Source organism: Alligator mississippiensis, chromosome 5 (assembly GCF_030867095.1).
Source record: "Alligator mississippiensis isolate rAllMis1 chromosome 5, rAllMis1, whole genome shotgun sequence".
NCBI lineage: Eukaryota > Metazoa > Chordata > Crocodylia > Alligatoridae > Alligator > Alligator mississippiensis.
The window spans coordinates 193023907-193050614 of NC_081828.1; the positions used below are offsets into that span (position 1 = coordinate 193023907).

The following is a 26708-nucleotide window of genomic DNA, read 5'->3' on the forward strand; positions in this document are numbered from 1 at the left end:
CATTTGTGATAGATTGGGGTTTAGCTTCACCTATAGCAGGAAAGCAGCTATGGACAAAAACTTACAACAGATCAGGTGATACATTCTCACAAGCAGTAAGCCTCCTTTTTAAAATTACTATAATTGTCTGTGTGTGTGCACAGTCTAAACATCTCCATTTGGCATGGATTCAAAATGTGGTTCTCCCTAAACCAGCACAGCCAGTTAAGAATATTTTTCTTTCAAAATGTGCTCAGTAGTATTGACGTTTTTTTTCTTTTAATGTAAGCTTCGTACCAGGAAAGTCCCAAGAGTCTGAAGTTGTACATGCACGCAGACACAAAACAGGGCACTAGTGGCAGACTTCCCCAGTATTAGAGCAAATGCCTATTTTAAATTTCAACCTGGAATTAAATCTGGGGGCAAAAGTCTAGTTCAGCCATACAGACTTTCAATCTTTGGCTTCTCTACAGAAGTATGCAGTAAGTGCCAGTAGACTAGGGACTTACGTGGCCCACATTGCTATGGTACTGCAAAAGTTCTCTTACATAAAAAATATTTTATCTTTTTTTTTTTTCCAAGTTTACCTTCCATCATGTGATTTAGTGTCTGGAAGCTTAAGATATCCAGCACAAGGGACCAACAAATCCATATCTGCTTAAGAACCACTGTACCCATAGTTCCCAACTTCCTAGTCTTTAGGTTTTAATACAAAGCAATTACAAAAATCATGGTACTCAATCAAGAAAAACACCACAACGCATTTGTTTGTCAACATGTAATGCCCTGGGTTTATTTTGTGAGAGTTCTGTCACAATTTTTCCAGGTGGGATTAAAAACCTTAAGGATAATGTATGCCATTGGAGTGGGCATTCAGACTTCGGTACTGACAAAGCACTAGTAGTAGTCTGTTAAGTACCATTCTCTTCACAGAAGAGAGGTCATATATTTCCAAAGGAAGGCACCCGATAGTTGTGGTTCTGGCCTTGCAGCCTTCTGGAGAATCTTAAAAGGAAAAAAGCTGGCTGTTTTTAGAAACTGGAATGATGATACACGTACAGCAATTACTGCATTCTTCTCCCTTATATCCTTTTTCTTAAGAACAAGTAAAGAATGAAGTCTTATAAACAATTATACAATAAAAAAATACAATATGTTCAAAAGGGCAAGACAACATAAAACTCCAGTTGTAAGGACTCCATTTGCATACTTAACACTTTTTGGTGTGCAAGGAAATGGGACTAATGAGGGGAGCAGCAACATAACCTTAGTGCTTTAAGTACCAGAAACCACCCACATGTCTGTGGGCAAGCCAGGATGGGATAATTCAATAGACTTCATTTTTAGCTTGTTACTTGTCTTATGATATTAGAACAGGAAGATCCCCATTAAACAGTACATTCCCCGTTTTTAAACTGATGCCTTTTTAAAAAATTCTGTATGTATGTCACCATTTTTCACATGATACACAGAAAACTCAGGGACCCAGAGGGGAACCAAGTTATGTTATACCATTTACAAAATACCAAGGAGTCCACAGCTACCTAACACATTTACTACAGCACAGGAACCAATGAAGGTACAGTGTACAAAAAACTGTAAACACGGCACAATAAATAGATAAAACAGCAGGTTCCGCACCATGCACATGATGTGATGACACTTTTCATCTCTATACAATCTCACATCTCACACTCTTACTTTGTTGCAATTTGTTTCCCTCCCTCCCCCCACCCCAAGTGCAAAGCATCACAAATGAACAGTTCTGTATTCAAGTAACATATATACAAGGGTATTACAAATATGCAGTACTGTACAGATAATTGCTGTATTCTTAATTTACAGATGTTGATTCTTTCCTATTAACAGTAAGAAAAGAAAAAAAAAATCAAAGCATGAGAGATGTGCATTGCTGTCAAGTCCCCACAGCTGCCATGGAAACGCAATGTGCAGCATTCCATCATCCCTTGCATTCAAAATGCTACTGATGCATAGCACCTAAACAAGTTCCCAAGGCTGCAGTTTCATTCCTATGGAAACTACGTCACCTCCATTGCTACTGTATTGTCCGCTATATTGTTCAGTGCTGGCTTTTCTGTTTCATGGTTTTCCCTGTTGAAATAAAAAACAGATCTTAACATGCAAGTAGGACAGGACAGCTGAATCACCATTCATGACACTACAATTCATCAACATACGAAGAAAACTACTTCATTGCCTTATGCTTAAAAATATAATTACCCAAATAAAATGAAAAAAAGACAACTGCAAATGCCATAATAAAATCAATGTGTACTGTTTTCTAAACTCCTTTAGATAGCAGTGTTAACTTTAAAATAAAACTTGAAGGTGTGTTTGGTTTCAAGTGAAGTATAGTAACTTAAATTTGTAACATAACATATGGTTAAAAAATTCTCAAACAGCAAAAAGATAGAAAGATGGACCCAAACTGTTATAAGAACTTTATGTCCGAATGAGATTCACAAAGTATTAAGATACATTTAGAGTGCTTGCAAAGTACAGCAATTTAAAATAATGTGACAAAGTATGAATCACAGTATACACAAGCCCATGTATTTTAGAAACAGCATACATTTAGGAAAACTAACCTGTACTCTCATTCCTATTCATGGGATAAGAAACAGTTAAAGCAATAATGGCAACTTTCTGTCATGGTTTCAGTGCTATAATGGATGTGTGGGGGTGGGGGAGGTGGTGGGAAGAGATATTGCTAGAGACTTTGCCACACTGCATGATAAAACATTACATAATTAGAATTTATAAATCCTAGAAAAAATTCTGCTAACTTGTTAAACTAGCTCAGTTACCCACCATGTGCTAATGATTTAAGACTTACTGCAGATGACTATAAAGTGAAGCCTTATTTCCAACTCCATGAAGTATGATCATTTTATTAGGAAATTATAAAAAAAAATGCACAGTCCACAACCTTTGCACTACACAGAACTCCAGGTATTCCCTGGAAGCTTTTCCAGAGCTACAATTCTAGGAAGATCTTTGGATGACAAAGCACTGACATAGATCCTTCCTAAGATTATTTATATATTGGCAATATATCTTCAAGGGAAAAGATCTTCAAGTCAGTGGTAGGCTACCTTTACTGGCTTCAAGGCAAAATGACCCACCTTGGATCAGAGGTAGGCAGATGGATGCTGGGACTTGCCTGTGCCAGGACCTCCCTGTGCCTCTCCCTGCAATGGCATGGGGAAAGTGCCCACAGCTAAAGACACCCTGCCACTACAGACTCATGTCTGTGTGCTAGATCCAATGACTTTATAGGTCACATCAGGCCTGTGGACCACAGATTACTGACCCCCTGCTATAAGGAATATGATATACTCATTTAAAGGAAACTGGAAAAATTGTTTTCCCCACAAATTTTACATAGTTTCTTAGCATCCTACAGAGCACAAAGATCATTTTTGGGTTAACAGTAGGTTTCAGAGTTGAAACATATATTACAAGAAACAGCAAAATGTTAAGGAAACTTAGACATACCCAGAACTTACCTTGGTACTGCATCCACAGAGGATGAAGCTGGAACCTTGGGCACCTGACAATTCGCTGTTGCAGCCAGCTTTAAGGCAGATGATGGAACAGCACTTAAAGTCCTAGGTATATGTCGTGCATTGAGTGTGGTAATAGAGTTTACAGTGGCAACTGATGAGGGTACAGTTAATCGAATGTTGTTCCCAATCAGGACCTGAGTTGTTGCAGAATTGGCAGCAGTTACTTGGTGACTCAGTGCACTGTGGGAACTTGAAGTCTGTGTTATACTTGAAGGCTGTAACAAGGCTGAACCTGCTGTTGATGAACTTGTATGTACAAGTGCTGTAGGTGTAGTACTACTGAGGTGTAAGCCCTTGTATACTCCTGCAGAAAAAGAACATTAAGAAGAGGTTCAAGTCTTGAGTTTCACATACCCATTTAAAGAAAGCAAGGTAAGTACATTATGACTGCAGATTTACACAGCTCCATACCTGAGGCTTGAAGAATGCCATTCACCCCAATGCCAAGCACCACATCATCCTTCATTTTGAATCCCATCAATTGTTCTGATGTAACCAAAGCTGAAGCAGCAAATTGGGCACTAACAGAATCCAATGTCTTGGAAACAAAACCCTAGGGAGGAAAAACGGCAAAACAAAACGTGATTGAGGCTTCAAAGGGTCAGTCCATTCCCTATATAACTATAATGCATAACAATGCATTGGGGTACTGAGTTCCCACAGTGCACTGAGACACAAAAACTAAGAATGCATAAACCAGTCCAGATAAAATAAGAACTGACCTACTCCTCATTGTTCTTTCAAATTGAACTTCTAGCATTTAGTACAGTTCTTACATGTGGTTTTACCATGCGATTTTAGTTCAGAGCCAAAAATGCAATAAGTATTTACACAAAAGCTCATTCTTCCAGAATATTTGTGGAAAGTTTCACAAGATTTCCAACCACTACTTTGGAAGGCTCAAACAGGTTCAGATGGCTAACAGCAGCTTCTGAACCTCTGCAGGTCTGGGAATCAATACCATGGGCATTACATATTTAAAAACGTTAAGCTACTTCTGTAGCTATAGAGGGGACTTGATTTAACTTAATGAATTTTACTGAAAGGTAAATGGCAAAAGGGTCAGGAATGGGGAAAGGCCAGGGGGGGAGGGGGGGGAAGGAAGGGGGAAGGCACAGTAAGTACACACAGCAACAGGATGACATGGTGAAGGTTTTTGTAACGTGTATTCCCAAGTCTCTGCATATTTTATTTAATTGATTCACCCATCTTTTTTGTTTTTGTTAAGAGGGAGCAGAGGCAATGCCTGCCACACTCACCTGCAGTGTCCCTTCTAAACACTTTACAGAATGGCTATGATGTAGATTCAGGCGAAAGCCACTTTCCTGTTGGTTAGTTTCAAGGTTCTATGGCAACAGTTGACAATTAGAGATGAACCCTGGTGGGAAACAATGAGGGATAAATCATAGCACAGACAAATCCCTCACCTGTGAAGTGTTGGCAGAGGAATTACTATTTGCTTGCTGTTGATGAATTTGTGCAAGCTGCTGTTTCTGCATTAGTGCCAGTTGCTGTTGATGTTGCTGGTATTGTTCGGCTGTAAATGCTGAACAAAATATAAAATGAGAAAATACTGTATCAAAATACGTAGATGTGTATATACGCATCTATTTTATAATCCCAAAACAAAAATGTTCAATATAAACACAAGTTCTTTAGAGCCTTGATGCATCTTTATGGCAACAGGCTATGATGCTCCAGAGGTTTTGTCCAAACTAAATTTTCCCCTCGTAATATTATAGGTGGTGGAGGATTTAACACTTATTGCAATTAGTACAAGATATTCAAATGAAGAAATCAAGTTTAATTGACTTTAAAGGATAAATCCATCTAGGTACACCACATGAGACTGATTTATATAGCTACAGGGACTGTGCAATTACCATAGTAAGTTAAGATCAAAAGGCCTGTGTACAGATAAGTGACACTATCCTGTAAAATGATGAGCCCTCAATCCCCGTGAACTTCAGGGGAAGTTAAAGTGCCCACCACCTCAAAGGTGAACGCCCATGATCACATTTAACTGAAAATATGGAAAGATGAGTTTATTAAAACTGAGTCTACTACCAAATGCTAATTTCGACACAACTGAAAAAAATGTGTCCACGCACAGTAAACTCCATCAATGGAGTTTTTGATGGAAAGGATTTTCCCCCCTAAAAACCTCTTAAGAAGGAATCCATTTGCCAAGAGGAGATGGTAAACCTCAATTTTCCCCAAACAACCTTGAAAAAACCAGCAAGGAAGAATGAAGTTGTTTTTCTTGATTTATAAAGGGATGTCTGAGCAATGACACTATTTTACTGAACGATTTATGACAGCATTGTTTTAAGAAACCCAGATTCATTTTGTACTCCCAAAATGATCTATATAGTGAATTGTCGCACTATATTGGTAATTGTCAAATTACCAGTTTAAAGGCTAGAAACCACTCAATTTCAGCTTAGACCACACTGAGGGAATTTCCCCCTTAGCGATGCCTCCTGCCTCCACGTTTCTGTGAATGCTCACAAAATAAATACTGGTAACTCTCTACTGCAAAAACCTCCACTGCTTTCTAAGGCATGTATGTTACTAAATAGAACATCCAACTTTCTGGAATTAGTCACTGTCACTTAGATTTAATGAGAGTTCATAAAATGTTTTGCTCCTTTAATTAGTACTCTTATCAGACTACAAATATTCAATGTTTCCAGAAAAAAGTCAGATCACTATAATAAACACTTAAGAACTGTAGACAAACTGAAAGAGCTAACCAAAGTGACTCACAAGAGATGTTAATTCAAATGAGGTTTCTAGACATCTCACTTTTCCAGCCTACACCCTGGAATATTATTTACAGCAACATATTAGGAATTTGAACATGCTAGAGATTTTCCAGATCCACCATGCATTGAAAAAGCACACAATTACCATAATATCTTAGGGTTTTATACTGCTGCCCATTACTGTAGCATTTGGACATTTGTAAGTAGTAGCTAAACATGTCAAACAAACATTTTCTAACGTGAAAAGCTCTTTTAAACGTAGTTCTTTTGGTCAGTGTAGCCACGTTTCATCAACCTCCAACATTTTCTTTTAAAATACACTAAGCTGAAATAACATTTGCCTTGAAGGTTAGCAAATAATGATGCAACAACCCAATATAATTACTCTGTGGTCCCAGCAACCCCAAAGATATCTATTTGAAACTCGTTTTTAGCTCTGAACTTATACGATGTGCACAACCTCCTACGTCGGTATTATTAGGCACAGATATTGCAGCAGGGGAACCATTTCTCTTAGTGCACTATTCCCAAATATATATTTATGTGAAGGCAAGTATATTAGTGTGCAGCAGCGCAGACGGCAAAACTGCAAACAATTTTCGTATTTGTAAGCATTTAATTTATATATTCTGATTAGCATGAATCAGTTGTCATATAGCAGTGTTTTAAAAACTAAGTATTTATACAAGTCATTCAAATAAGGGCTAAGAAAGTTAGAGTTTCTTGAAATCTAGGATTGAGGCTTTTTTCCCCTGTTCATTCTTAAAACACTTGGTTAAAAGAAAAAAACGGCTCCTCCTGAGTTCTAAGTAACGGTCTGTAAGTGTTGATAGTGTAAAATGAAAAAAAAAAGAGAAAAAACCCAAAAACTTTACCTTAGTTTGAAAACTAACATTTACATTACTGAAAGTAATTTACAGTAATTTTAAGGAAGCTTAAGTTGCATACATATATTAAACAAAACCATCTAAAATGCCAGGGTCTCTATCTTCCAAACCCTGAATTCCGCATTTCCCTTCAGAAAATTGTATGTTAATATCACATTCAACTAAAGAGTCCTTTAACTACTGACACTACTTCTTAAGGAAGCAAAGTGCCACACTAAATAGTTAAAAGATTTCCCAATCATTTTGAATATACAATTTTGAAAGACTATAAAACAACATAAATAAGCACTGTCAATATAAGAAACTGAGGGCAGAAGGAAGTTTTACAACCATTTTGATTGTAACTTTATCAGATTTAATCTACTTGTTGGTCATTAATACTAGTTTGGACCAAAACAGTTGCATCATCATTAAAAAAGGCAGGAGAAGAGAAAACTGATTGTCATGCAAAGCTTTCAGATTATTTTGGCTCCAGTTTTCATGGAAGATTTAAGAGAACTGCAAATTTCAATAGATGTGGGCTGTTCAACACCCATAGATGTACCCGAAAATCCTAGTCTAAGTAGGATGAACTCTGTCACTTTTTCTTACAGCTTCAGTGCATTCTGACTACCCCTTCTCTACAACAGGGTGCTACTGAAAGTTCTTTTTTCTACTTAGCGAATGCAGCCAACAGTTCATGACTTCAAGCGTTTTTTCCCAGGTCTGCCAAAGATTTGCTGTAAAATTTTTGACTCATTACATCTGTGTTACAACTGTTGCACTCAATTTAGAGATAAGAGGAAAACTCTCACAGGGGCATGGCTGGGAGTCAAATTTTGCAAAAGGAATACAAAAAACACACATTATTTTTCATTCCCACAGCATGAGTAAAATGTGAGTTTTACATGGCAAAAACCTCATATATGGGTAAGTTAACTTGCTTTGGTCTATGTTGCCAATCTTGTTGCTACCAACAAGATGCTTTGTCCAAATCTAACAATAAAGCTGTGCTTTCTTTTAAGGGATCTGCCTGATCAATATTACTGAAAAGAAAAAATAGCAAATTCTGCCCATTAAGGTCCCTGACAGATCTCCTGATCTAATTCCCGACTTTCCAAACTAGTGTAGAGATCACAAATCTCTTGCGAGCCCATAAGTACACGAAGCAGCACTGATAAACTCCATAATTCCAATTTAAAGAAAAAAAGTTCTTAAAATGTCACTTTTATCTACAGAAGAGTCTATTGCTCTGCAGACTTCTGGAACTTGACTGTGTCTTCTCAGCTCTTATTCCATAAATAAAAACTGACTGACATGCTTGAAGACTTGACAAATAGGCAATTATATGCAATAACCTCAAGCTTCTTACCTGTAGCTCTACTCCTACCATTGTTTTTAGGACTAAAATTGTTAAATGTGACAGTTAGCATTAATGCTTACTGAACCATGGCTGATAGTTTTCCATATTTTTCATGTGGCAGAGTCTGACAAACAAGAACCCTAATCTTTCACTTATACATGTTCATTGAAGCTAGTTGGCATCAAGTTTCCATCCAAGGAGCAAGGAAATAAATACCATGGCCATAAATGGACTTTTAAAATTCTCGTATCACACTGTGTCTGTTTTCCCTGGCATGCCTAAACAACATCAGGCCTAACCAACCTTTCCAAGAAGAATTAATTCTCCGATTATGTTTTTGATTTATCAGAAGTTGTGCTGCATAAAACTCATATTCCCAACACACACTGGAAGCCCAATACTAAAAATGGAAATAATGAAAGAATAAGAGATAACAGGTTCAGGTAACGCAAGACAGCAAAACTGTCAATTCTAAAACAGAAAGTTCACAGTAAAACATTTTTATTTATTACTTCATGTTCTTCCTTAGCTCAGCCAAATAAGACTCATTCTGCTTTCCATGACAGATGACTGGCTAGGTGTCAAAACTATGAACCTTATTACCTAGCAATTAGAAAAGTTATGTATTTTAACCAGTATTTTGTTTAAGCTTCACTAAAAGTAATGCAGTATTGATTAGCTCTGATAGTGCTAGGCAACATCCTGGAATTTTTGCATCTATCTTCTATAAACCACAACTTTCTAGGATTATAAAAGCAGTTGGTTTTGTTATGGCTCTAGTAATAAAAAGAATCTAACCATTTTCGTATTTCTTAGCAAAATCTAATAAAATAAATTTAAGTGGGATGACCTGGACTTTTGTAGCATATTGTACCTTTAAAAAATTGTCTTAAGGCCCTATCGATAGCCCATTTGCTTTCCATGGGCAACAGCTGTAGTTCCTCCTCCCTTCTCCAACAGATTAAGAGATTTGCCCCCCTGCCCCCAAGACACTGTATTCATAAGTGTAAAGAGTAAAAGTCAGGTTAAGAATTTTAAAACGAGTTTAATCTCTTAAACTGGATCTCAAGTTGTTTTTCCAAAAATGAAAGTGTGTTACTGCTTCAAAGCTGCTTTTCCCATTCTGTAGAAAAATTAACTACATTGACTGGTCCTACTGTACTATTTGCAGCAAAAACTGGTGAGCTGCAGAATAAACCTTCAGCAACTATTTCCTTTGTCACATGACAAGGTCAAAGTGCAATGCTCCAGTTAGGCAATTCGTGCAGGATTTGAGTGAAGATCAGCATCTTGCCTTCTCCAGTTATCCTAGGCTAAGGGTTTTCAATCCTTCTGGATCAGTGTACCCCCAGGAGCCAGATGTGGAACAGCAGAACTATGTGAGCTTCTTTTGCCCCCCCCAGCCAGGTGGGTGGTGCTTCGTCCCCGCCTGCCCACGTGTACCCCCTAGGGCCTTCTCAAGTACCCCCGGGGGTACACATTGACAACCTGTCTTGGGCTACCAGGTAAAAGGGATATAACGTGCACCAACTTCGTAAAACAACTTTATGTTTTGCTTCCTCAGCATATTAGAAGTTAGAAAGTATATGGAACTAGTCACTGACTTTGAAGCTACAGATCACACACACTAATGGATACTGGAAAGAACTAAGCACCAAAGATTGCACATTTGAGGTTGACAAAAGTAGGGAGATCTGCTGCAACTGTAAAAAGATATGTGAGGTGACAGCCAGTTTTGAGTCATAAGAACTGCACAAATGATGGTCCACAAAAATATAAATAGCTCTTTAGTGACAGGCAGTTTTGTGCAATATCTCAATTTTTTAGGACCTGCTACAGCTGACCTAGTAAGTGTACACTTTTGTTAAACTGTTATAGGCGCAACCAATTTGAATACAGGCTTTTACAGATGAGCTATCTATAGTTTTTTTGGCTCAGTTAAAATTAGCCTACTGAATTTGAAATTGTAGTTTTGCTTGATGTACCTAGATTTATGTAGTACTTCATACACCAAGCCTAATACTATAAATGTTTTTTAAATTTGCAAATATTAAGTACAGAAAGAGTGGTTACTTACCCTACAGTAACTGGTTCTTTGCAAGTGTTTCACCTTTGAGTGAAAATGCACCCCATGAACATGAGTTTGGATCCTTTTCAACAGTAGTAGTTGTATTTTCTGTAACCTAGTTGCATTCTCCTCCTCACTCCCATCCCTCTTGTGTTAGTCCTTTGCTTGAATGCTCTGTATTTCCCTTATGGCTTTGTAATCTTTTTGGTTCATGACTCTTAACATTTACTAATAACATTCAATCCACTTTTGCCTTGTGTATCCTCTCACCTCCTATAGTGGAGGATATGAAGGACAGGGTGTTGCAACCCATGCTCCATCCCTTTTGAAATTACAAGTCATCAAGGGCAAGACTGATCAGCAGGATTCAGTTTGTGGAATATATGTATACACATATGTATCACACCTCAGAATCAGGCACTGGAGGGGAAGCAGCCACTCTCAGCTATTGTCCACAATTCTACTCTTATACGAACTATGTATGCAGTTATCTGGATACCAGGAGCCAGTGAGTGGAGGCCTACTATAAAACAGATTTCAGGATAACCCAACTAAAAGTTCATGTCTGCTTAAGTATATACCAGGCAATAATAATAGTTGAACATGTGGACTGACCTTCATGTTCTTACCTTGTTCTGCACATTCCAGAGTAGGCCATTCACTAAATAAGCCAAGGAAGCTGCCTGGGTGCCTATGGAATGAGCCCTAGCCTATCCAAGTATTTTTTTTTAATAGAACACAAAACAGTTTTAATGTAGTCCAAGATTTGCTTATGTTACCAGCTGCCCTTTATCTTTTCCAGCAAATGCCACAAAGTCTTTGCATGTATCTGAACAATTTGGTTTCCTCCAAATAAACCAATGTCCTCACAACATCCAACATGTTGTGTCTGTTTGGTAATGAATAGCAGAGTGATTTCCAACAGGAAACTAGGAGAACAGCTTGGTTAACGTGGAAGACGACCATAGCAGAAACCCTTGATGAGGACCTGATGATTCTGCATGCTGCTCCATATCCCCACACCGAGAGCCTAAAATTCATTCCAGTTTTCTACCTGATGTGATGGCTGCCAAAAGGCTGTCTTTAAACAGATAACAAACAACACACAGCAAAAGAATCGACAGAGGATTTGTTAGTCTCATTAGCACTAAAAGCAATGTCCCATAAGGGTGAACCGAACTGGAGTAAGAAAACATGGGCCAGCCATTTGTGAAATTCTGAAAGCCGTTTCTGAATTAGGGGATAATTAGTGGATATTGTTACCAAGCACGTTCAAAATAAAGTATTTAATCTGGATTATCTAATTTATATTTAAACATATCTTTGGGCTTTTATTGGCAAGAGCTCATGTTTCCTGGACAAAAATCTTTGCCATTTGTCTCTGTATTTGCCTAGTTGAGTGTTCTTTATTAAGAAGCATCTCATACTGCAGTAGAGCAGCTTCTTTGAGTAGCAGTCACTTGGGCAAGACCCAGGCAGCTAGGCATGGGGCTATCTGGTAGAGATGGAGAATCTAGCCATTGTTCTGAGGGATCAAGTCTACCAGGGCTGATAAAGAGATAGCCTACCCTAAATGAAAAGTTTTTACCAGTTTCTTCCAATGGCCAGAAAGATTTAGAGCCATCAGGGACCTGATGCATCAGTCCAGTGATATACTGCTTCCTGACAAAGAGGGTCAAGATCTGATTCACTGTTGTTGGCCGATGGACACTGTGATACTGTCCCTGAGAAAATTATTTTTCAGACCATCAATCACGAGGAGAAAGCTCTTGCATACAAATCCAACAGACCTCTAGCTTACTTGTAAGGCTTACTCTAGAGTTTATTCCATAAACTTTCAGGACATTAATGCATTTCTCACCTCATGGTGGAGGCATCCCAGATAATCAGCTTTATGGCTACAAAAAGAACTGTTGCATATTTAGGCTGGGTCTAGCCAATGATTTAAAGACAACTGAACTTCTGGAGGGACTATGACCACCTGTTCTCTATTGTGTGCGTCTGGTAGATACACATCAAAATCAGCCTTGGAAGGGTCAATGTCATGCAGCACAATGGATTTCATGTCCCAGTACTCAAATTAAAGTCCTCCATCATCTTTATTGGACTGAACCAAAACTGGAAACTAAAACAGTTTGAAATTTCTACCAAAGGAGATCTGCTGATGCTGAAAGGGATTCTACTAGTGTTCTAATGAATTCTATGCTGAGTTGGTCCTGGTGTACCCAGCATACCATGGCAGCGTTTCTTTCTAAATCAGCTTGTTAGGCTGAGCAATAGCAAGTACATTCCTTTTCTTGTTAAAATGCATGACTAACCTTGCTAAAAACCCTTGATAGAGACTTAAAGCCATGCAGACATCAAAAAGGACAACTCTGTATTGTTAACAGGAAGACCTTATTACAAGCTTTGGGCATTTGTATTCTAAAAGTACTGCAATGTGTAAATAGGCATCCTGAATTTTGAAGAGTATTTCAGAAGGCAAGGGTAATGGTACATCTTTGTTGCATCAAATTATATTGAGACAGCAAAGCAGCTTTTCTATTCCCTGCTTTTGTGACTACAAAATTATGACAATAGAATTTTGTTTGCCCTTGAACCTGGAGTATCTGAAGAGAAAGGGTTAGAGTAGCTCAGAATTGGCTAGGGTAACTTTTGATAATCATGAAGATCCAGCAGTCCAAGATTTGTCCTTAATCAGACATCTCAGAAATTGAGGAAAGAGAAAATGGATGAAGAGATAAAATTGGAGTCCCTAAGTCTGGTTAGACACTTGACTTGTGTTTCAAGGCTGCTGCTTCCCAGAAGCTGCAGAATGAGGGGAGGTCAAGAAGTAGGAGTGTTCTCTTTGCCTAGTAGGTTCCAAGGATGGCAATTAAGCAACACAGAGCTACTGCTTGTCTGATTCCTTGTGGGCAAAGTTTGAGGAACCTCCTTTTAAGAGCCATGATAGTTCAACAACTTCAGTGCAATCTTTGAGACTTTTTAAGGAGCCTTACATACTAGTAGCATGTATGATGCTTAGAAACAGGTCATCATCTTCAAAGGCAAAATCCTCAATGGTCACCTGGACCTTACATAAAGTTTCAAATACTCACAGGCAGGAAGATCTTCATAGTTGTAGACTGCCACAGTTCTAACTTGTATCCAAACAGATCAAGAGTACCCCGAAGTGGTGTTTTAGCTGTTATTTGGCTCTTTGCCATAAGACCTCAGTTCTTTTACCCTTTTCAAAAAGTGAGAGCACCTTTTCCAAAGAAATGTCTATTTAACAAATAGCACTGGATAGTTACTTCTCTTATCTGAAGGTATAACAAGAAGGATTGCAAAGGTACAGCTTTTTGAGGTCCTTCTTTCAGATATTTGATTTGTTTTGGCCCTGCTAATTAGATGGCTTGAACTAGGAATAGTAAGGGAGGGATACTAATACAAGTACTTGCATCCCTTATGTACCTAGTACTGCTCTGTGCCTTTTTATTATCACTATAATAGAAGTTAGTATATACCATGTTTTTTTTGTTGGCTTAAGCAGGTCTTCCTTAATTGCTATCAGACATCTCAATGTAGGATGTTTACCAATGTATGCGATCTGAAGTCCACAGTCTTACACGTTGCAACCCAGAAGCCTGAAGACCACATTAAGCAAACCAGCAAGACAGATGTTGACAGGACGATCACCTTATCTAGCAAGAAAGCCATTACAGCTGCAAAATTAAGTGTTTCAGGTGAATGTGCATCTCTATTATATTCCTCCTCTCTTCCTCAGCCATGCAGGGCTGTGGTGCTAAGAGGCACTTCCTTGAAGAAGGAATTTAGGGTCTGATATAGACACTTCAATAACCACTCCAGAAGAAGCAGATCCCTCATCGAAGGGAAATGTCTATTTTCTGAAAGGGTCAATAGTCAAATTATATGTAAAGGGAGGGTATATGAGGTGTCCTGTCACCAAAGATGCATGAAGATTGAGGAGTTCCTGCTTGTACTTCCAATCTGTTTCCTACTATACCATCCAAAGGACTGAGGTGGAATGCTGGTTGCAAGATTATCATCATCATTATTATTATTATGCTTTATCTCTGCTAAAGGCTGTAAGGAATAGTTCTGCTCCAGCAGGAAAACTGCTCTTTCCAGTATTTTATGCATTATTGCCAGTATCAAAGAAAATCCTGGCTTTCCCAGACTTTTTCAGGGAGATCCAAGTTTGGTTCTAGCACTATCAGAACAGTCAGTGCAGGAAATCTCAGTAGAGCAGTGGTGCAAGTGACAGTGGCAGGAGCAGTATGGTAATTATTTTCAGAAGTGATCTTTGGGACTGGTTCTAACACTAGGATGCCTGATGGAAGACAGTGACACCCTTAAATGTTTGGATCTTTGGCAAGAGGCTCCTGTCGCTGCTCATGGGGGAAAGGAGGGCAAGCTGCTGGTACTAGAAAATCTACTGCCTGAAATAATGATCTTTGTAGCACATATCTGGAAACATCACAGCCACAGGTGACAGAACAGCAGAGAAGCTTAAATCTAGCATCAAAACTTGTAATTTGCTGGCTGTGTATAATAAACTTGATGCAAAAGTTTTCCAAGATGGTCTAGCTGGATCAGAGGTGACTTACATTTAGTGTTCTAGGAGGGAAAGCTTAATTATTGCCTCCTTAGTGTTCTGTAGCATTCCTGGAGAAGATTTGCAGATGGAACAGCACACCAGAATATACCACTGACTGAAGCACGGCAAAGCTGCAAGGATGCCTGTCACTGTTTGACATGGCGGATTCACAAGATTGGCAGATCCAGAATGTTGCGATCTGCCATTTTGTGTTGTGTTGAGGGGAAGTAGATGCTAGAGACCCTCTTGCATATAAGAAAAAGACCCCCAAACTTGCAGGAAAACCTACCACCACTCAAAATTGAAGTAGCAAACAGAAAAAGGATATGCATCTGTAGAGACTCCAAAACTTTAAACTTTGAAATAAAACATGTGCAAGAACAGGAACAACAGCTTCCGTCTTACAGCCACAGGTGGCAAGAAAGAAATGAACAGGACTGAACCTATCCTAATGTTTATATCATGTGCTGTGGGAATAAAAAAAGGACATGCAGGGTACAGATATAGTCCTAATGGACCAACTATTTAAGCAAATATCTCACATATGGGGTGCATGCACACCAAAGAATGTAATTTCTCTGGACAAAACATCTTTAAAAGCTCCCATTTTTGGAACATTTAAACACTAGAAAATAAACCTATGCTGACATGAAGATGAACTGGATAATACATCAGGTCTTTTCAATACCTAATTTCCAGGACACTATTTATCAAGAGTAAGTTGTTATACCACCTACAGGGATTTATTTATGTTTAAAAGCAAACAAAAACACCCCATAACAACACAACTTCCAATAATGTTATCAAGAAGCATGTAGGCATAACCCCAAGAATTTCATTAATATCTTCTCTAAATGAAAACTTGGATGGCAATTAATTTGACTATAGCCACATCCGTGAAATCAGACTTCGATAAATCTTGATATGGTACATTATTCTTGCAGCACTAAGTATTAGAATTAATAATTTGCTTCAGAATAAAATATATGATATAATCTAAATTCCATAATGATTTTTAAGTATTGAACATTTACTACACAAGTGTTTTACAATGATAAGATACTTCCAACCACGGAAGAATGCATTTGATAGACACTTAATTACATGCTTAGTTATATGAAAGACTGCTTTTTATGATCTATTTTAATCACCTACATTTATGTCATATCATCTCCATAATAATTTTAAAGAACAGATAGGTACAAATGTTAACCTTGAACACCAAATTTGTAACTAATTCAAATGAGGGTGACCAGCAGGTAGGTTCTGTATCTCATAACCATTTTACATTCTGTTTACAGCCCACATGCCAACAGGCTCTTTCTGTCTTTCTTTATCTTAGAAACTTGGCTGGTGTCCCAGCGAGTTCTTCCTTCCAGCACTAGCAAGCTGCTTCTTCTGAAATCACCCTTTTGTCTTTTCTTCCTCTCTACACTGAATCTGGTTCAACAACTAGACAAACTACTAAGGGGAATACAGTCATCAGCAACCACACTCAGAAACCTTAAGCAGTAGTTACTTCAAACCTACATTCTAGTCTAGGATGTAGCACGCAATGTCAGGGGAACATACAAGTAGAAACACATAGTACTTCAAAATACGAAGAGGAAAAAAGAATTCTTGCATTTACTCTTTGAGGGTTTTGAAGGTGAGGAAATGGGTACCTTGGGGGAAGGGCTGGGGGGTGGGGAGCAGAAGGGAAATGTGAGGCAGCAACAAAGAGGAATTCTGCTGGTTTGATCAAGTGTTCACACCACTTCAAAGTATGAGCTTAAATCACTGGTTATATGTTTTTCTAAAAAATATGGAAAATGGAATTTTATATATTTTCATATGTGCGTTCTTCTAAAGATATGTTGTAATATGGTAAAGAGAACAAAGATTTAGTTGGGTTCTTCATACTTATTTTGGCAAGCAATTTTAAGAACCGCCTGAAAACTGTTTTGATGCCCAATAAACTGATTTAGTTGTATTAAAATGTAATCTCAAATTCATTATATTGCCAGCAACTGGAAACTTATTCCTCCTGACAATTACATCATACCCTAACTCTACTTAACCATTTTCATTTTTCTTAAACAGAAATCGTTCCTAAACAGCTTCTTTTATCAAATTTTATTGCACACCATTTATGAGATTATGGGTAATGTCTTGTTTGTCAGGGAGAAAAAGAAAGGATATCAGAAATACACTACTCTTGTTGCAATGGAAAATGATCAGGCAACCATGACTTTGTCTTTATAGCTGTTGTCTTCAGGAACACTGGCTGAGGTTCTGTTCACTTGCCAGACAGCTATAATAGAAGTGGGTATTATGTCCTGTCTAGGAGGTCCTGAATGAGTAACTACCTCTAAAAACTATTGCTATCTGAAGAATATAAGTCTAATTATTCTTGGCTTTTGATATTTTTTCTGATGTGTTTCAAGGTGTTAACTAATCAAAAAAGCTGTAGTTGTCGTATATGCATTTTACCTAGCTAGTTTTAAATATGTGCTACTTACTGCAGTGCTGAGCTACAAGAATTTGGGTACTTGCCAGCAGTTCTCCAGTTTGAAAATGGTGGTCACACATTCCCAGTGGTAGATCCTTAATTCTGTCATGTGTTTCCTATAATGTGCCTATAAAACTAGAGTTTGCTGACATGATGCAGCATTAGGGTTGCAACATGATGCAACTCTTAGGGTTTTGCCAAACATGAGAAAATATATACAATTAGTTGTGGGGGAAGAGTAGTGTCTCAACAGGTCTTAAAAGTTTGAGTGCCTTCTGGGAATTTAACATGTTCATTAAAATAAAACCACCTATTTTCCCTCCCAAAAGTATCCAGGGGTAAACTGCATGAAAAAATTGGAGTTTAAGGTTTATATTTTATTTCACCTTAGGCAATCCCAATATTATAATGGTCTTTAAAATAGCCTTTTATATTAAATTAAAAACCCTGTACAGAAGTGGACTTTACAAAGTTCTAAGATCAGATATAACAAATACTGCCTTTGTATACATACTTGAAATGCACTACACTATTGACCAAGTTAAAAAAAAATTGAATGGATTAGTTTTCAGTATAGTAGGTTGAGAGAGAAAACAAAAGATTGACTGTTACTATCAGAATAGACAACAAAGAAAAATACGGAGGAACTAATGTTTTGGATTCTCCAAACCAAATTCAAAATTTCTAGAAATAAGTTTTTCAAAATAAACATACCAAAGTGTGCTGAACCACTGCTACTTTTACTTTGTATAGAGGTACTGCATGTCTGGGTCCCAGGTTGTGCTGTGCCTGTTCGATTTATACCCCTGTATAATTTCCTACAGGAGAGTTCATCATTGTCACTGTCATGTAGGGATGGTGTCCGAGGCCTAAAATGCCGCCATCTACATGATTTGATATTGACTAGTATCTGACTGAGGTCTTTAGAGAAAGATGTGTCCGAGGTATTTGTTTCTGAGGTATTGGCAAATTGATTGATTGAAGAGTGCTGTGGTGAGGAAATCATTTCCAAATCCAGCTGACGAAACGTACTGTCGTAGTCTGAATGTGCTCTGTCCAGCAGCACCCTAAAATGAAAAAAAGGCGAGCGAACTTAGACAGCACCAAGTCAAAAAAAGATCAACATATGCGTCAAGATGCTTTTTGATTATCTTACTGGGGTCATCTGATTCCAGCAGTCTTTCCTGCCCAAATGCAGGGGGGCTGGACCTGATGATCTACAAGGTCCCTTCTAGCCCCAGCAACTATGAATTTAAATAAGGCATTAGAAATTTGCTTCTTTAGAAGGAAAAAGCAAAACACTTCAAAACCCTGCAATAAATGAACACTTCAACCCTGACTTACAGTAAGTTGCATTTAAAACTTCTGACAGTGCATATTAGGCAACATTGTTTTCATCTTCCCCCCCACTTTTAAGTTTCAGCTCTAAAAATTAACATTAGGCAACTGTAGAACTATGCATATTTCAGGACTACAAACAAGTTCATAAATTTAGTCCACTTTAGTATTTCTTAATTAGTTGATACAGTAAACTATATCAGGCTGTGTCCACAGTGAAACAAACCAGAAATATCAGGTCAGATGAATATCAAGACAGCATTTATAAGAGTCAGTCTTTTATATATACACCTCTGCCTTTGTGTCCTGGGGGGGAGGAAAAGGAAGGGGAAGTTTTCCACACATTTTAAAGCAGCAGTTGTAGCTTACCTTCCACCACGCCCGACCCGTCTTCGTGCAAATCCAATACACCTCTGGGGTACAGTAAGGGTGGTTAAGCAGTATCTATAGCGCACATCTCCTACTCTTCCCTCTTTAGGACTACTCCATGGCCAGGTGCCAGGTTGGTCTAAATGAGGCTTAAAAGAATTAAAAAAAAAAAATAGTTAAAAATAAAATTTCTTCTAACGATGCTCTATCTTTAACATTTGTAAGACAGCATCACTTACAGCGTAGTACTGACAGCCTGCTTTCCTACGGAAAGCAAAAGGACCATCGGGATCATTTTCTTCCTCAGCTTCAGAGGAACCAGACAAGACCTTTAAAAAACACACACAGAGAAAGTTGTTACGTTTATGGAGACGGTTATCTGTTCTTTTCCTAAAAACAGTAGAAAACTGTAGAGGCCATACCTGGGAGAGAGGTTCTTCATCTGAGCTGGGAAAATCATACTGATTCAGATCTTTAGCATTAAAGACTGGCAGTGCAGCAGGACTCGTCTGTTGAGGAGTAGCAGCAGCAGACGAAGGTAAGACTTTGGGCTTCTTCTCATACTTCCTTTTGGGTCGTATAACATCAGCTTTCTCTTGCTTCAAGAAAATAACAGAAACTTGAATTAATACACTACTTTAATATGAACATAAAATGGTTAAACTACAAGCTTTTTAAGTATCTACTGCAAAGATGCTAAAAAATGAACTGAACTTCTCTCTCTACCATTCTGGACTCAGCATTAATCAAAGTTTCAGATTTCAGGGTTCTGGTTCCTTCATCAGAAGGAATCAAGTCCTGTTTGCTCAGTTGACATTATAACAGCTAAGAATAAAATCTTCAGTTGGGGGGGGGAAGGAGGAGGAGGGAAGGGAAAAAAGAAAACAAAAGTACAGGACAACTGAACCTAATAATTAAGAGTCAGGAGGCAGGATTAGAAGGGCATTGTGGATATGAAGTTTTTTGAACATCTGTACAAAGTTCTTATAACAGAATGTAAATGCCTACTTAAAAAGGTTAAAATCTTCTAAAATAACAACTTCCATTCCCAACAGACAGTGTTGTGTGAACACGATTTAACAGATTGTTACATCTGTAAAAACAACCAAAAAATAATAATTTAACATACTAAGAAGCAGCATTAACAGAAGTACTCTATTTACTTTTTGGAAGTTGTGTAGGCATATTGTGCATATACGGTACAGGATATAGGGTGATCAAATGTTGGTCAGCAATACAGTGCTACTTATCAGATAAAGAACACTTGGAGACTTGATCCACAGCCATTTATAAATGGACAAAGTCTTGCAACTCTAAGTAGCAATGCATTGTCTGTCATTCAGGAGACCTGCATATTTGATCAAGTTTGTTCATTACAACAGGAATAACTCTGAAGACTTGTCTAATTATAAAAAGCCTTTCATACATTATATATTACATATTACAATTTTAGTTTTGCCTTGTATTCCCTTGCCAGGCATTTTTGAGGGAATTTTTCTTCTATGGGTATTATAGTCATACTTTATGACAAAAATCAAAACTAGTGGTAACAAAATGCTAATTGGATGTCCAATTGCAACATGAAATGCACATATTTTAATTAAAGATACTAAATACTCCAAGTAATAGGCCTAATAGCTTTAGAACATGAGGAATAATAACTAGAAGGTTTCAATACCAGGATTAATATATCTAGGATTTAGAACCAAAGAAAAGTATGGCTGGAAGGGATCTCTGGAGTTCATCTTGTGCAAATCCCTGCCTGAGGCAACATCATCCCTATCCAAACCATCCCATAAAAATTTTTGTCTAACTTATTACTAAGACTACACAATCAACCCTGTCACAAAACTACAAGGCCCAGCATCCTAATCTGCCACAGGCAAAGCAGGGGAACAATGCCAACAGCATCCTTCCAACAAAAAATAAAAATAAATACATACATACATACATACAAAAAAATGATCAGAATCTTAGCAGAGCTAGCCCTCCTTCTCGGATAACCAAGTGAAATTCAAAATGACCTGCTGTGCAGGGCTAAATTTTTATCTATACTGAGGAAAGTCTTGCAATTAAAGTATTGTCCCCAAAAGTCAATCAATCAGAGGGCAATCAGCTGGTCTTTGTACAATATCTATTCTAGAATACTGGCGAGGTGATTCTGACTGGCATTTTTGGTCATTACAGTAAACTCTGGATTTAATGCTAGAGTACTAAATTTTCACAGGCCAACTGAAAAAAATTCATCAGGATTTGCGCTTTTTGTTTTGTATGTACAGTTCACATTCCCATAAGCACTACCTGAATGACAATAGCAGTAACAATTTGTAAGAGAAAATTGTAAATTCTCTCATGACAACTGTTCAAATAATTTTAAATTACTGAAAATGGAAGCTAGTTGAGTGTATATATTCTGAAAACTGTAGGGTTTTTTAAGTTTTGCCATTTGCATTTATTAATAATATTTTCAGTTAAATTAGTTAACAGGAAAAAAAACAGCTGACCAATATCAGATGAAAATCAGAGCCTGAAAAAAAATGATGACGTACTCTTTGCCTACAGTGCCACAAAATTAGAGCAATTATCCCACTAGAAATTTAATGGAAGTCTCCTCCTCTAGATTTGCATTAAAATGTATCATCATATCTTTCATTTTTAAAGAAAAATAAAGCATGGCTTTCATGCTAATATAACCTAAAACACTTTGCAGCCTGCATGCACAACAGCATTACCCTGATTAAGATAAGAACCACTTGGCTAGAACTAGTTTTCTCACCTTGTTAACTTTAAATTCCTTCAGTTCCATAGTCTCTTGATGTTTAAATGGACTGGTATTATTAACGGGAATGATAGGGATAGCATAGGTAGGTTTCATTGGCTGCCGCTGTGCCATGACTTCAGCCATGATCTCTCCGTTGTAGTCACCCAAATTATACCTGAAAGTAAATAGTTTTATTTTAGTTTTTAAAATACCAGAAACAGAACTCTTGCAACATTTACTCTGTAGAAAATACAGTACAAGTAAGTTTACATTTATAGTATTTCTTGAAGCTTTGAGATAGTACAGAATCCTAGGAAGGCAAAATAAGAAAATTTAAAATTACTACTCCAGAAGAGAGATTACTATACAGGACTCTGAACAACCCAGAATAAAGCCCTAGAAACTAAAACCACTCTCTACAAATGCTTCTGAAGAGTTGAGAGAAAAGGAAGATGATGAAAGGGAAAGGAGATCATTTCCAGTAAGCTGTGCCAACGCACTAAAATTCAGGAAAAAGATAGTGGACATTTCAAAACTGTCTAAGTCATCTTAATATTTACAAGCTTCAATATAAAGAAATTAAAAAACAAAAACAAAATTGTAATCCTGATATTCTACTTTGTGTGCTAAAAGATCAGAATCATGCCCATACAACTGATTCCCAAAAACACAGTCTTAAAAAATAAAATTAGTATTAGACAATATTATTGTCAGAGATCAATTAAAGGACCTTTTTGAATTGCTATGGCATCAAGGAAGTGAAAACTGTGCAATGGAATTCTTAATGATGGGAGTGTTAGAGCACATGTCCCAAAGGGACAAAAAGGAGAGGGAAATGGTAAAGATAAAGTAATTTGTGATTCACTGTTCACAAATAGGAGAGGTTCTCTTTGATTTAGGTCCTTAACAAGATTAATATTCCAAGTTTTCAACTGAACTTGTCTATAATTTGTAACCTCTATTCTATTTGTTCAATTTTATTTTAGAAGTGGAAAGGAAAGATTTATTATGGTAAAAATTACTCGATTCCAAATTTAATTCTTTATTCTTTTTCTTTAATCATATACAAAACCTTCCTATAGTACAGTAACCGTGAAAGGGCTAGGAATATTTGTTTTAGGTGTGTAAATCTTCATAAAGGATTTTGATATAGGTCATTAAAAACATTCAATATGAAAGTTTTGTGAAGTGATCATATGATGACTTATTGATAAGATTTACCTCTTTTCCATAATTTCCAGTGTTAAATGCAGTAACTCTCTCTTGCTCTTCTCCCTTCTCTTTATCATTTCAAGGATAGTTACTGCACGACTCAGATCTCGACGCAGCTTTAGCATTTTTTCGTAAGATGCTTCATCATTCTTTCGATTCTGTAAATACATTTTTTTCATTTCACTTAAAGTTGCTATCGAAAGCACATTATGCATGAAAGTGAGAACCTGAATCAAGCATTAAGTGTGTGAAAAATTACAAAAACTCCCTTTTTAAATGTGTAACCACTTCATTACTACTAGAGTTTATAACTACAAAAAAAGACTGGAACACTCATGAATACAAGCTTTTGGAGTCTGACTATACACAGTTTAGGTGAGTGCTGGTGTCCATAGCAGACTGGTTTTTTTCCCCCCTTTGACTATCCATACTTAAACAGACTTAAATATTGCTTCACACAATAAGAATGTGCCCTTTTTACTTACTTTTCGGGTCTGCATCTTCTCTGTTCGCCTTCTAAAAGCAACGTAAGGATCATTTGTGCTGGAGCCATCTCGTTTCTCTTGTTTCACTGCTGGGATAAGGGAGGGACCTCGACAGTTTTTCCTCTTTTTAATCCAGTACTCGTACACTTCTCTGATCAATTCATCGTCTTCCTTCAGCAGCAGCTTGGCCTCTTGCAGGCTGACTGGCTAAATTTAAAACAATCTGTCACTTTCACATGCTGATTACGTCTTGTAAATTTTTCAATTTTTAATCTGACATAGTATTTTACCTGCTGACCACTGCCTTTTTCTAGCCGGTCTATCATCTCCTCAAACTGCAAAGGAGATATGTCCATTCTTTTCTTCAGCTTATTCACGAAGACCTCATCTTCTGAATCCAGGTCATAATCTGGCTGCTCAGCATCCAAGCTAAAAGCTAAACAATACAATGCATGTTAACATGTATATCATGGGAATAATTTCACTGAAACAGGTGCGTCTGGGAATGACCTGCTCCAATGGAGAAGTCTAGCTCCTGTTGCAAGACAACAGGATTTATTTAGACATTGCACTTATTCTACTTGGATTAACAGCAAACCTAAATACAATACAGTATCTGTAGTTGAAACGCACTGGAATTATTATATTAATAAAGACAACTAACAGAAGTATGGTGATACAATGCAAATAGACAGTAAAAACAATCATGGAAATTAAAACTTAGTAAATGGTAAGCAGTTGAATTACTTATCTGGTTTACTTGGCATAGTTTTATACTGAGGCTAGACAAATTAAAAAAAACAAACAAACCAGAAGTGAAATCTGCTTTTATTAAGAAAACTGAAATTTCAGCTATAAGGAACCAGGATTTAATTCCAAATATTTAGGAGGTATTTCAAGAAAAGCTATAATAAAAAGACTAGATGAACAGAATGTGAGTGGTGCAAAACAGTAAATTCTAGCAATCATCTAATTCAAGATACATGCAATATTTGAAAACTAGCTTATGTTTACACAAAAACTTCAAAATGTTATGAAACAACACTGTGCAATCCTCTAGTACAGGGATGTCAAACATACAGCCCGCTGAGCTCCTGGAGGGGGCACTGGGGACACATTTTAATGGCAGTGGGGCAAGGAATAGCTTGCCCTCCTGGCAGACGTGGGTCCTGATCCAGCACTCAAAGAGCCCTATGGTCCAGATGTGGCCCAGGAGGCCAAGGAATTGACATTTCTGCTATAATACAAAATTGAAAACAGCTTTTCTTTCTTTTTAAGGTGATTTTGCCAAGTTTTTTTGTTTTTTGTTTTTTTTTTATAAGCACAAAGGTAGTTTCTGCCATCATCCTTTAATCTGATATACACACACACAGTTATAAAATCACCAACAAAAGAGAAAACCAGAACTTCTTATGTAATTCTTTCCATAATTTCCTTGCTTTATTTCTTAAGCTTTCCATTCCTCTTAGCATCATTTCTGATGCATGTTTTATCAAATGTTTTCAGTTAAAACTTCGTTATCTTGCAGTTTTGTTATAAGCAAGCTTTTAGAAGACCTACAAACTCAATGAGCCCAGTTTTTCTCTCTCTTTTCCCTTGCATTAAGGTACTTTAATTTCACTATTTTGACCGTATATTCATGATTTTTATTATTTCCTGTCACATATAAAAAGTAGGCTGTGACAAAAATACAAGTTCTGTACATGACCCCAAAGTATACAGTTATATTAACCAATGAAAAATTCAGGTAAAGTAACAAACTGTTAAAAAAGAGTGGCCACATCAAAAATGTTTTGACAGTGCTAAGTAGCCTTAACAATTTCATACGTAAACTAAATTAATAAGCAGCTTTTAACATGCTCCCAAAGGAGAAAGAGAACCTGTTTAAGGATAATAGCATCATACCATTTCAGGACATCTATTACTTTGTCTATTTTTAATCCCTGATGCACTTCACAGAGCGAAAGCCTAAAGAAAGAACAGTCAAAACAAGCACAGGCTGTCATCGCATGCTCAGGAATCTTAAAGGCTCAATCAAAGCCTATGTTATGTAAGAAAGGTTGTATGTCAAACACCTGCTTAGCAACACACATGACAAGATTAATTTATAATTAATCTTAATTCATACAACTGTATGCAATACAAATTAGCTTGAGGCTTCTAAAGGCCAAGACCCTTTTCACATTCTACACATTTTTCTTGGTAAATGAAGGTTTTTGTTTTTATGTATGGCAGCAGCAGACCCCTGCTACTGTCGGGCAAGCAGAGGCACCTCTGCATGGCAGTGCAGGGCTCCCAGTGGTGGCACAAGTCTCCACGTGGCTGCCTGGTGGCCATGTGCACCTTGCCTGACCACCTTCTTCCTGCTATCCCCCCAGCCCCTTGCAGGCTGCAACTCTGCCAGCCTGCAAGGGGAAACCCGATTTCCCCCCACCACCATTTTTCTCCTTTAAAAGAAAAAATCTGGGCTCTCTCCTTAAAAAGAGAAAATCCGAGTTTTACTTTGTTTTTCAGTGGTGAATGGAAACCTAGATCTCTGGTGATGAAACAGCTTAAGGCACAGACAAATGTACACCTGGAGCGACTTCAAAAGTGGAGGGAGGCTGCTATTTGGGAGTACAGACAGTCCTCGACTTACAACGTTTCAAGTTACAACATTTATAAGTTGACACCCAGTTTCAACTTTACAACATCAGTTTCAACTTCACAATGCTTGATCTGATGCAACGCCATGCCAGCGAACAAGTTCACTGCGTCGCTCATCTCTCTGGAGAACATTTGTCCCAACTTCCTTGGACACTTTTTCTTTAAGAAAGCA

General features: G+C 37.5%; 1 protein-coding gene across 4 annotated transcripts in view; it reads right to left on the reverse strand.

Annotated features, from left to right (window-relative positions):
- Positions 1 to 742: 742 nt before the first annotated feature.
- EPC1 (enhancer of polycomb homolog 1) overlaps positions 743 to 26708 on the reverse strand; it is an 84482-nt gene continuing 58516 nt past the window's right edge. For 2 of the 4 annotated variants that reach the window (XM_059729136.1, XM_059729134.1), the window contains exons 3-15: positions 24181 to 24326; positions 23891 to 24097; positions 23415 to 23563; positions 22209 to 22368; positions 19855 to 20031; positions 19672 to 19761; positions 19433 to 19581; positions 18440 to 18792; positions 4997 to 5115; positions 4829 to 4915; positions 3981 to 4122; positions 3510 to 3873; positions 743 to 2091 (exon numbers count right to left, since the gene is read on the reverse strand). In XM_059729136.1, the coding sequence (XP_059585119.1) occupies positions 2019 to 2091; positions 3510 to 3873; positions 3981 to 4122; positions 4829 to 4915; positions 4997 to 5115; positions 18440 to 18792; positions 19433 to 19581; positions 19672 to 19761; positions 19855 to 20031; positions 22209 to 22368; positions 23415 to 23563; positions 23891 to 24097; positions 24181 to 24326 (2216 nt within the window). In that variant the 3' untranslated portion in view covers positions 743 to 2018. Of the gene's footprint in view, positions 2092 to 3509; positions 3874 to 3980; positions 4123 to 4828; positions 4948 to 4996; positions 5116 to 18439; positions 18793 to 19432; positions 19582 to 19671; positions 19762 to 19854; positions 20032 to 22208; positions 22369 to 23414; positions 23564 to 23890; positions 24098 to 24180; positions 24327 to 26708 lie in introns of those variants that run through there. The other 2 variants (XM_059729135.1, XM_059729137.1) reach the window with 2 other exon arrangements.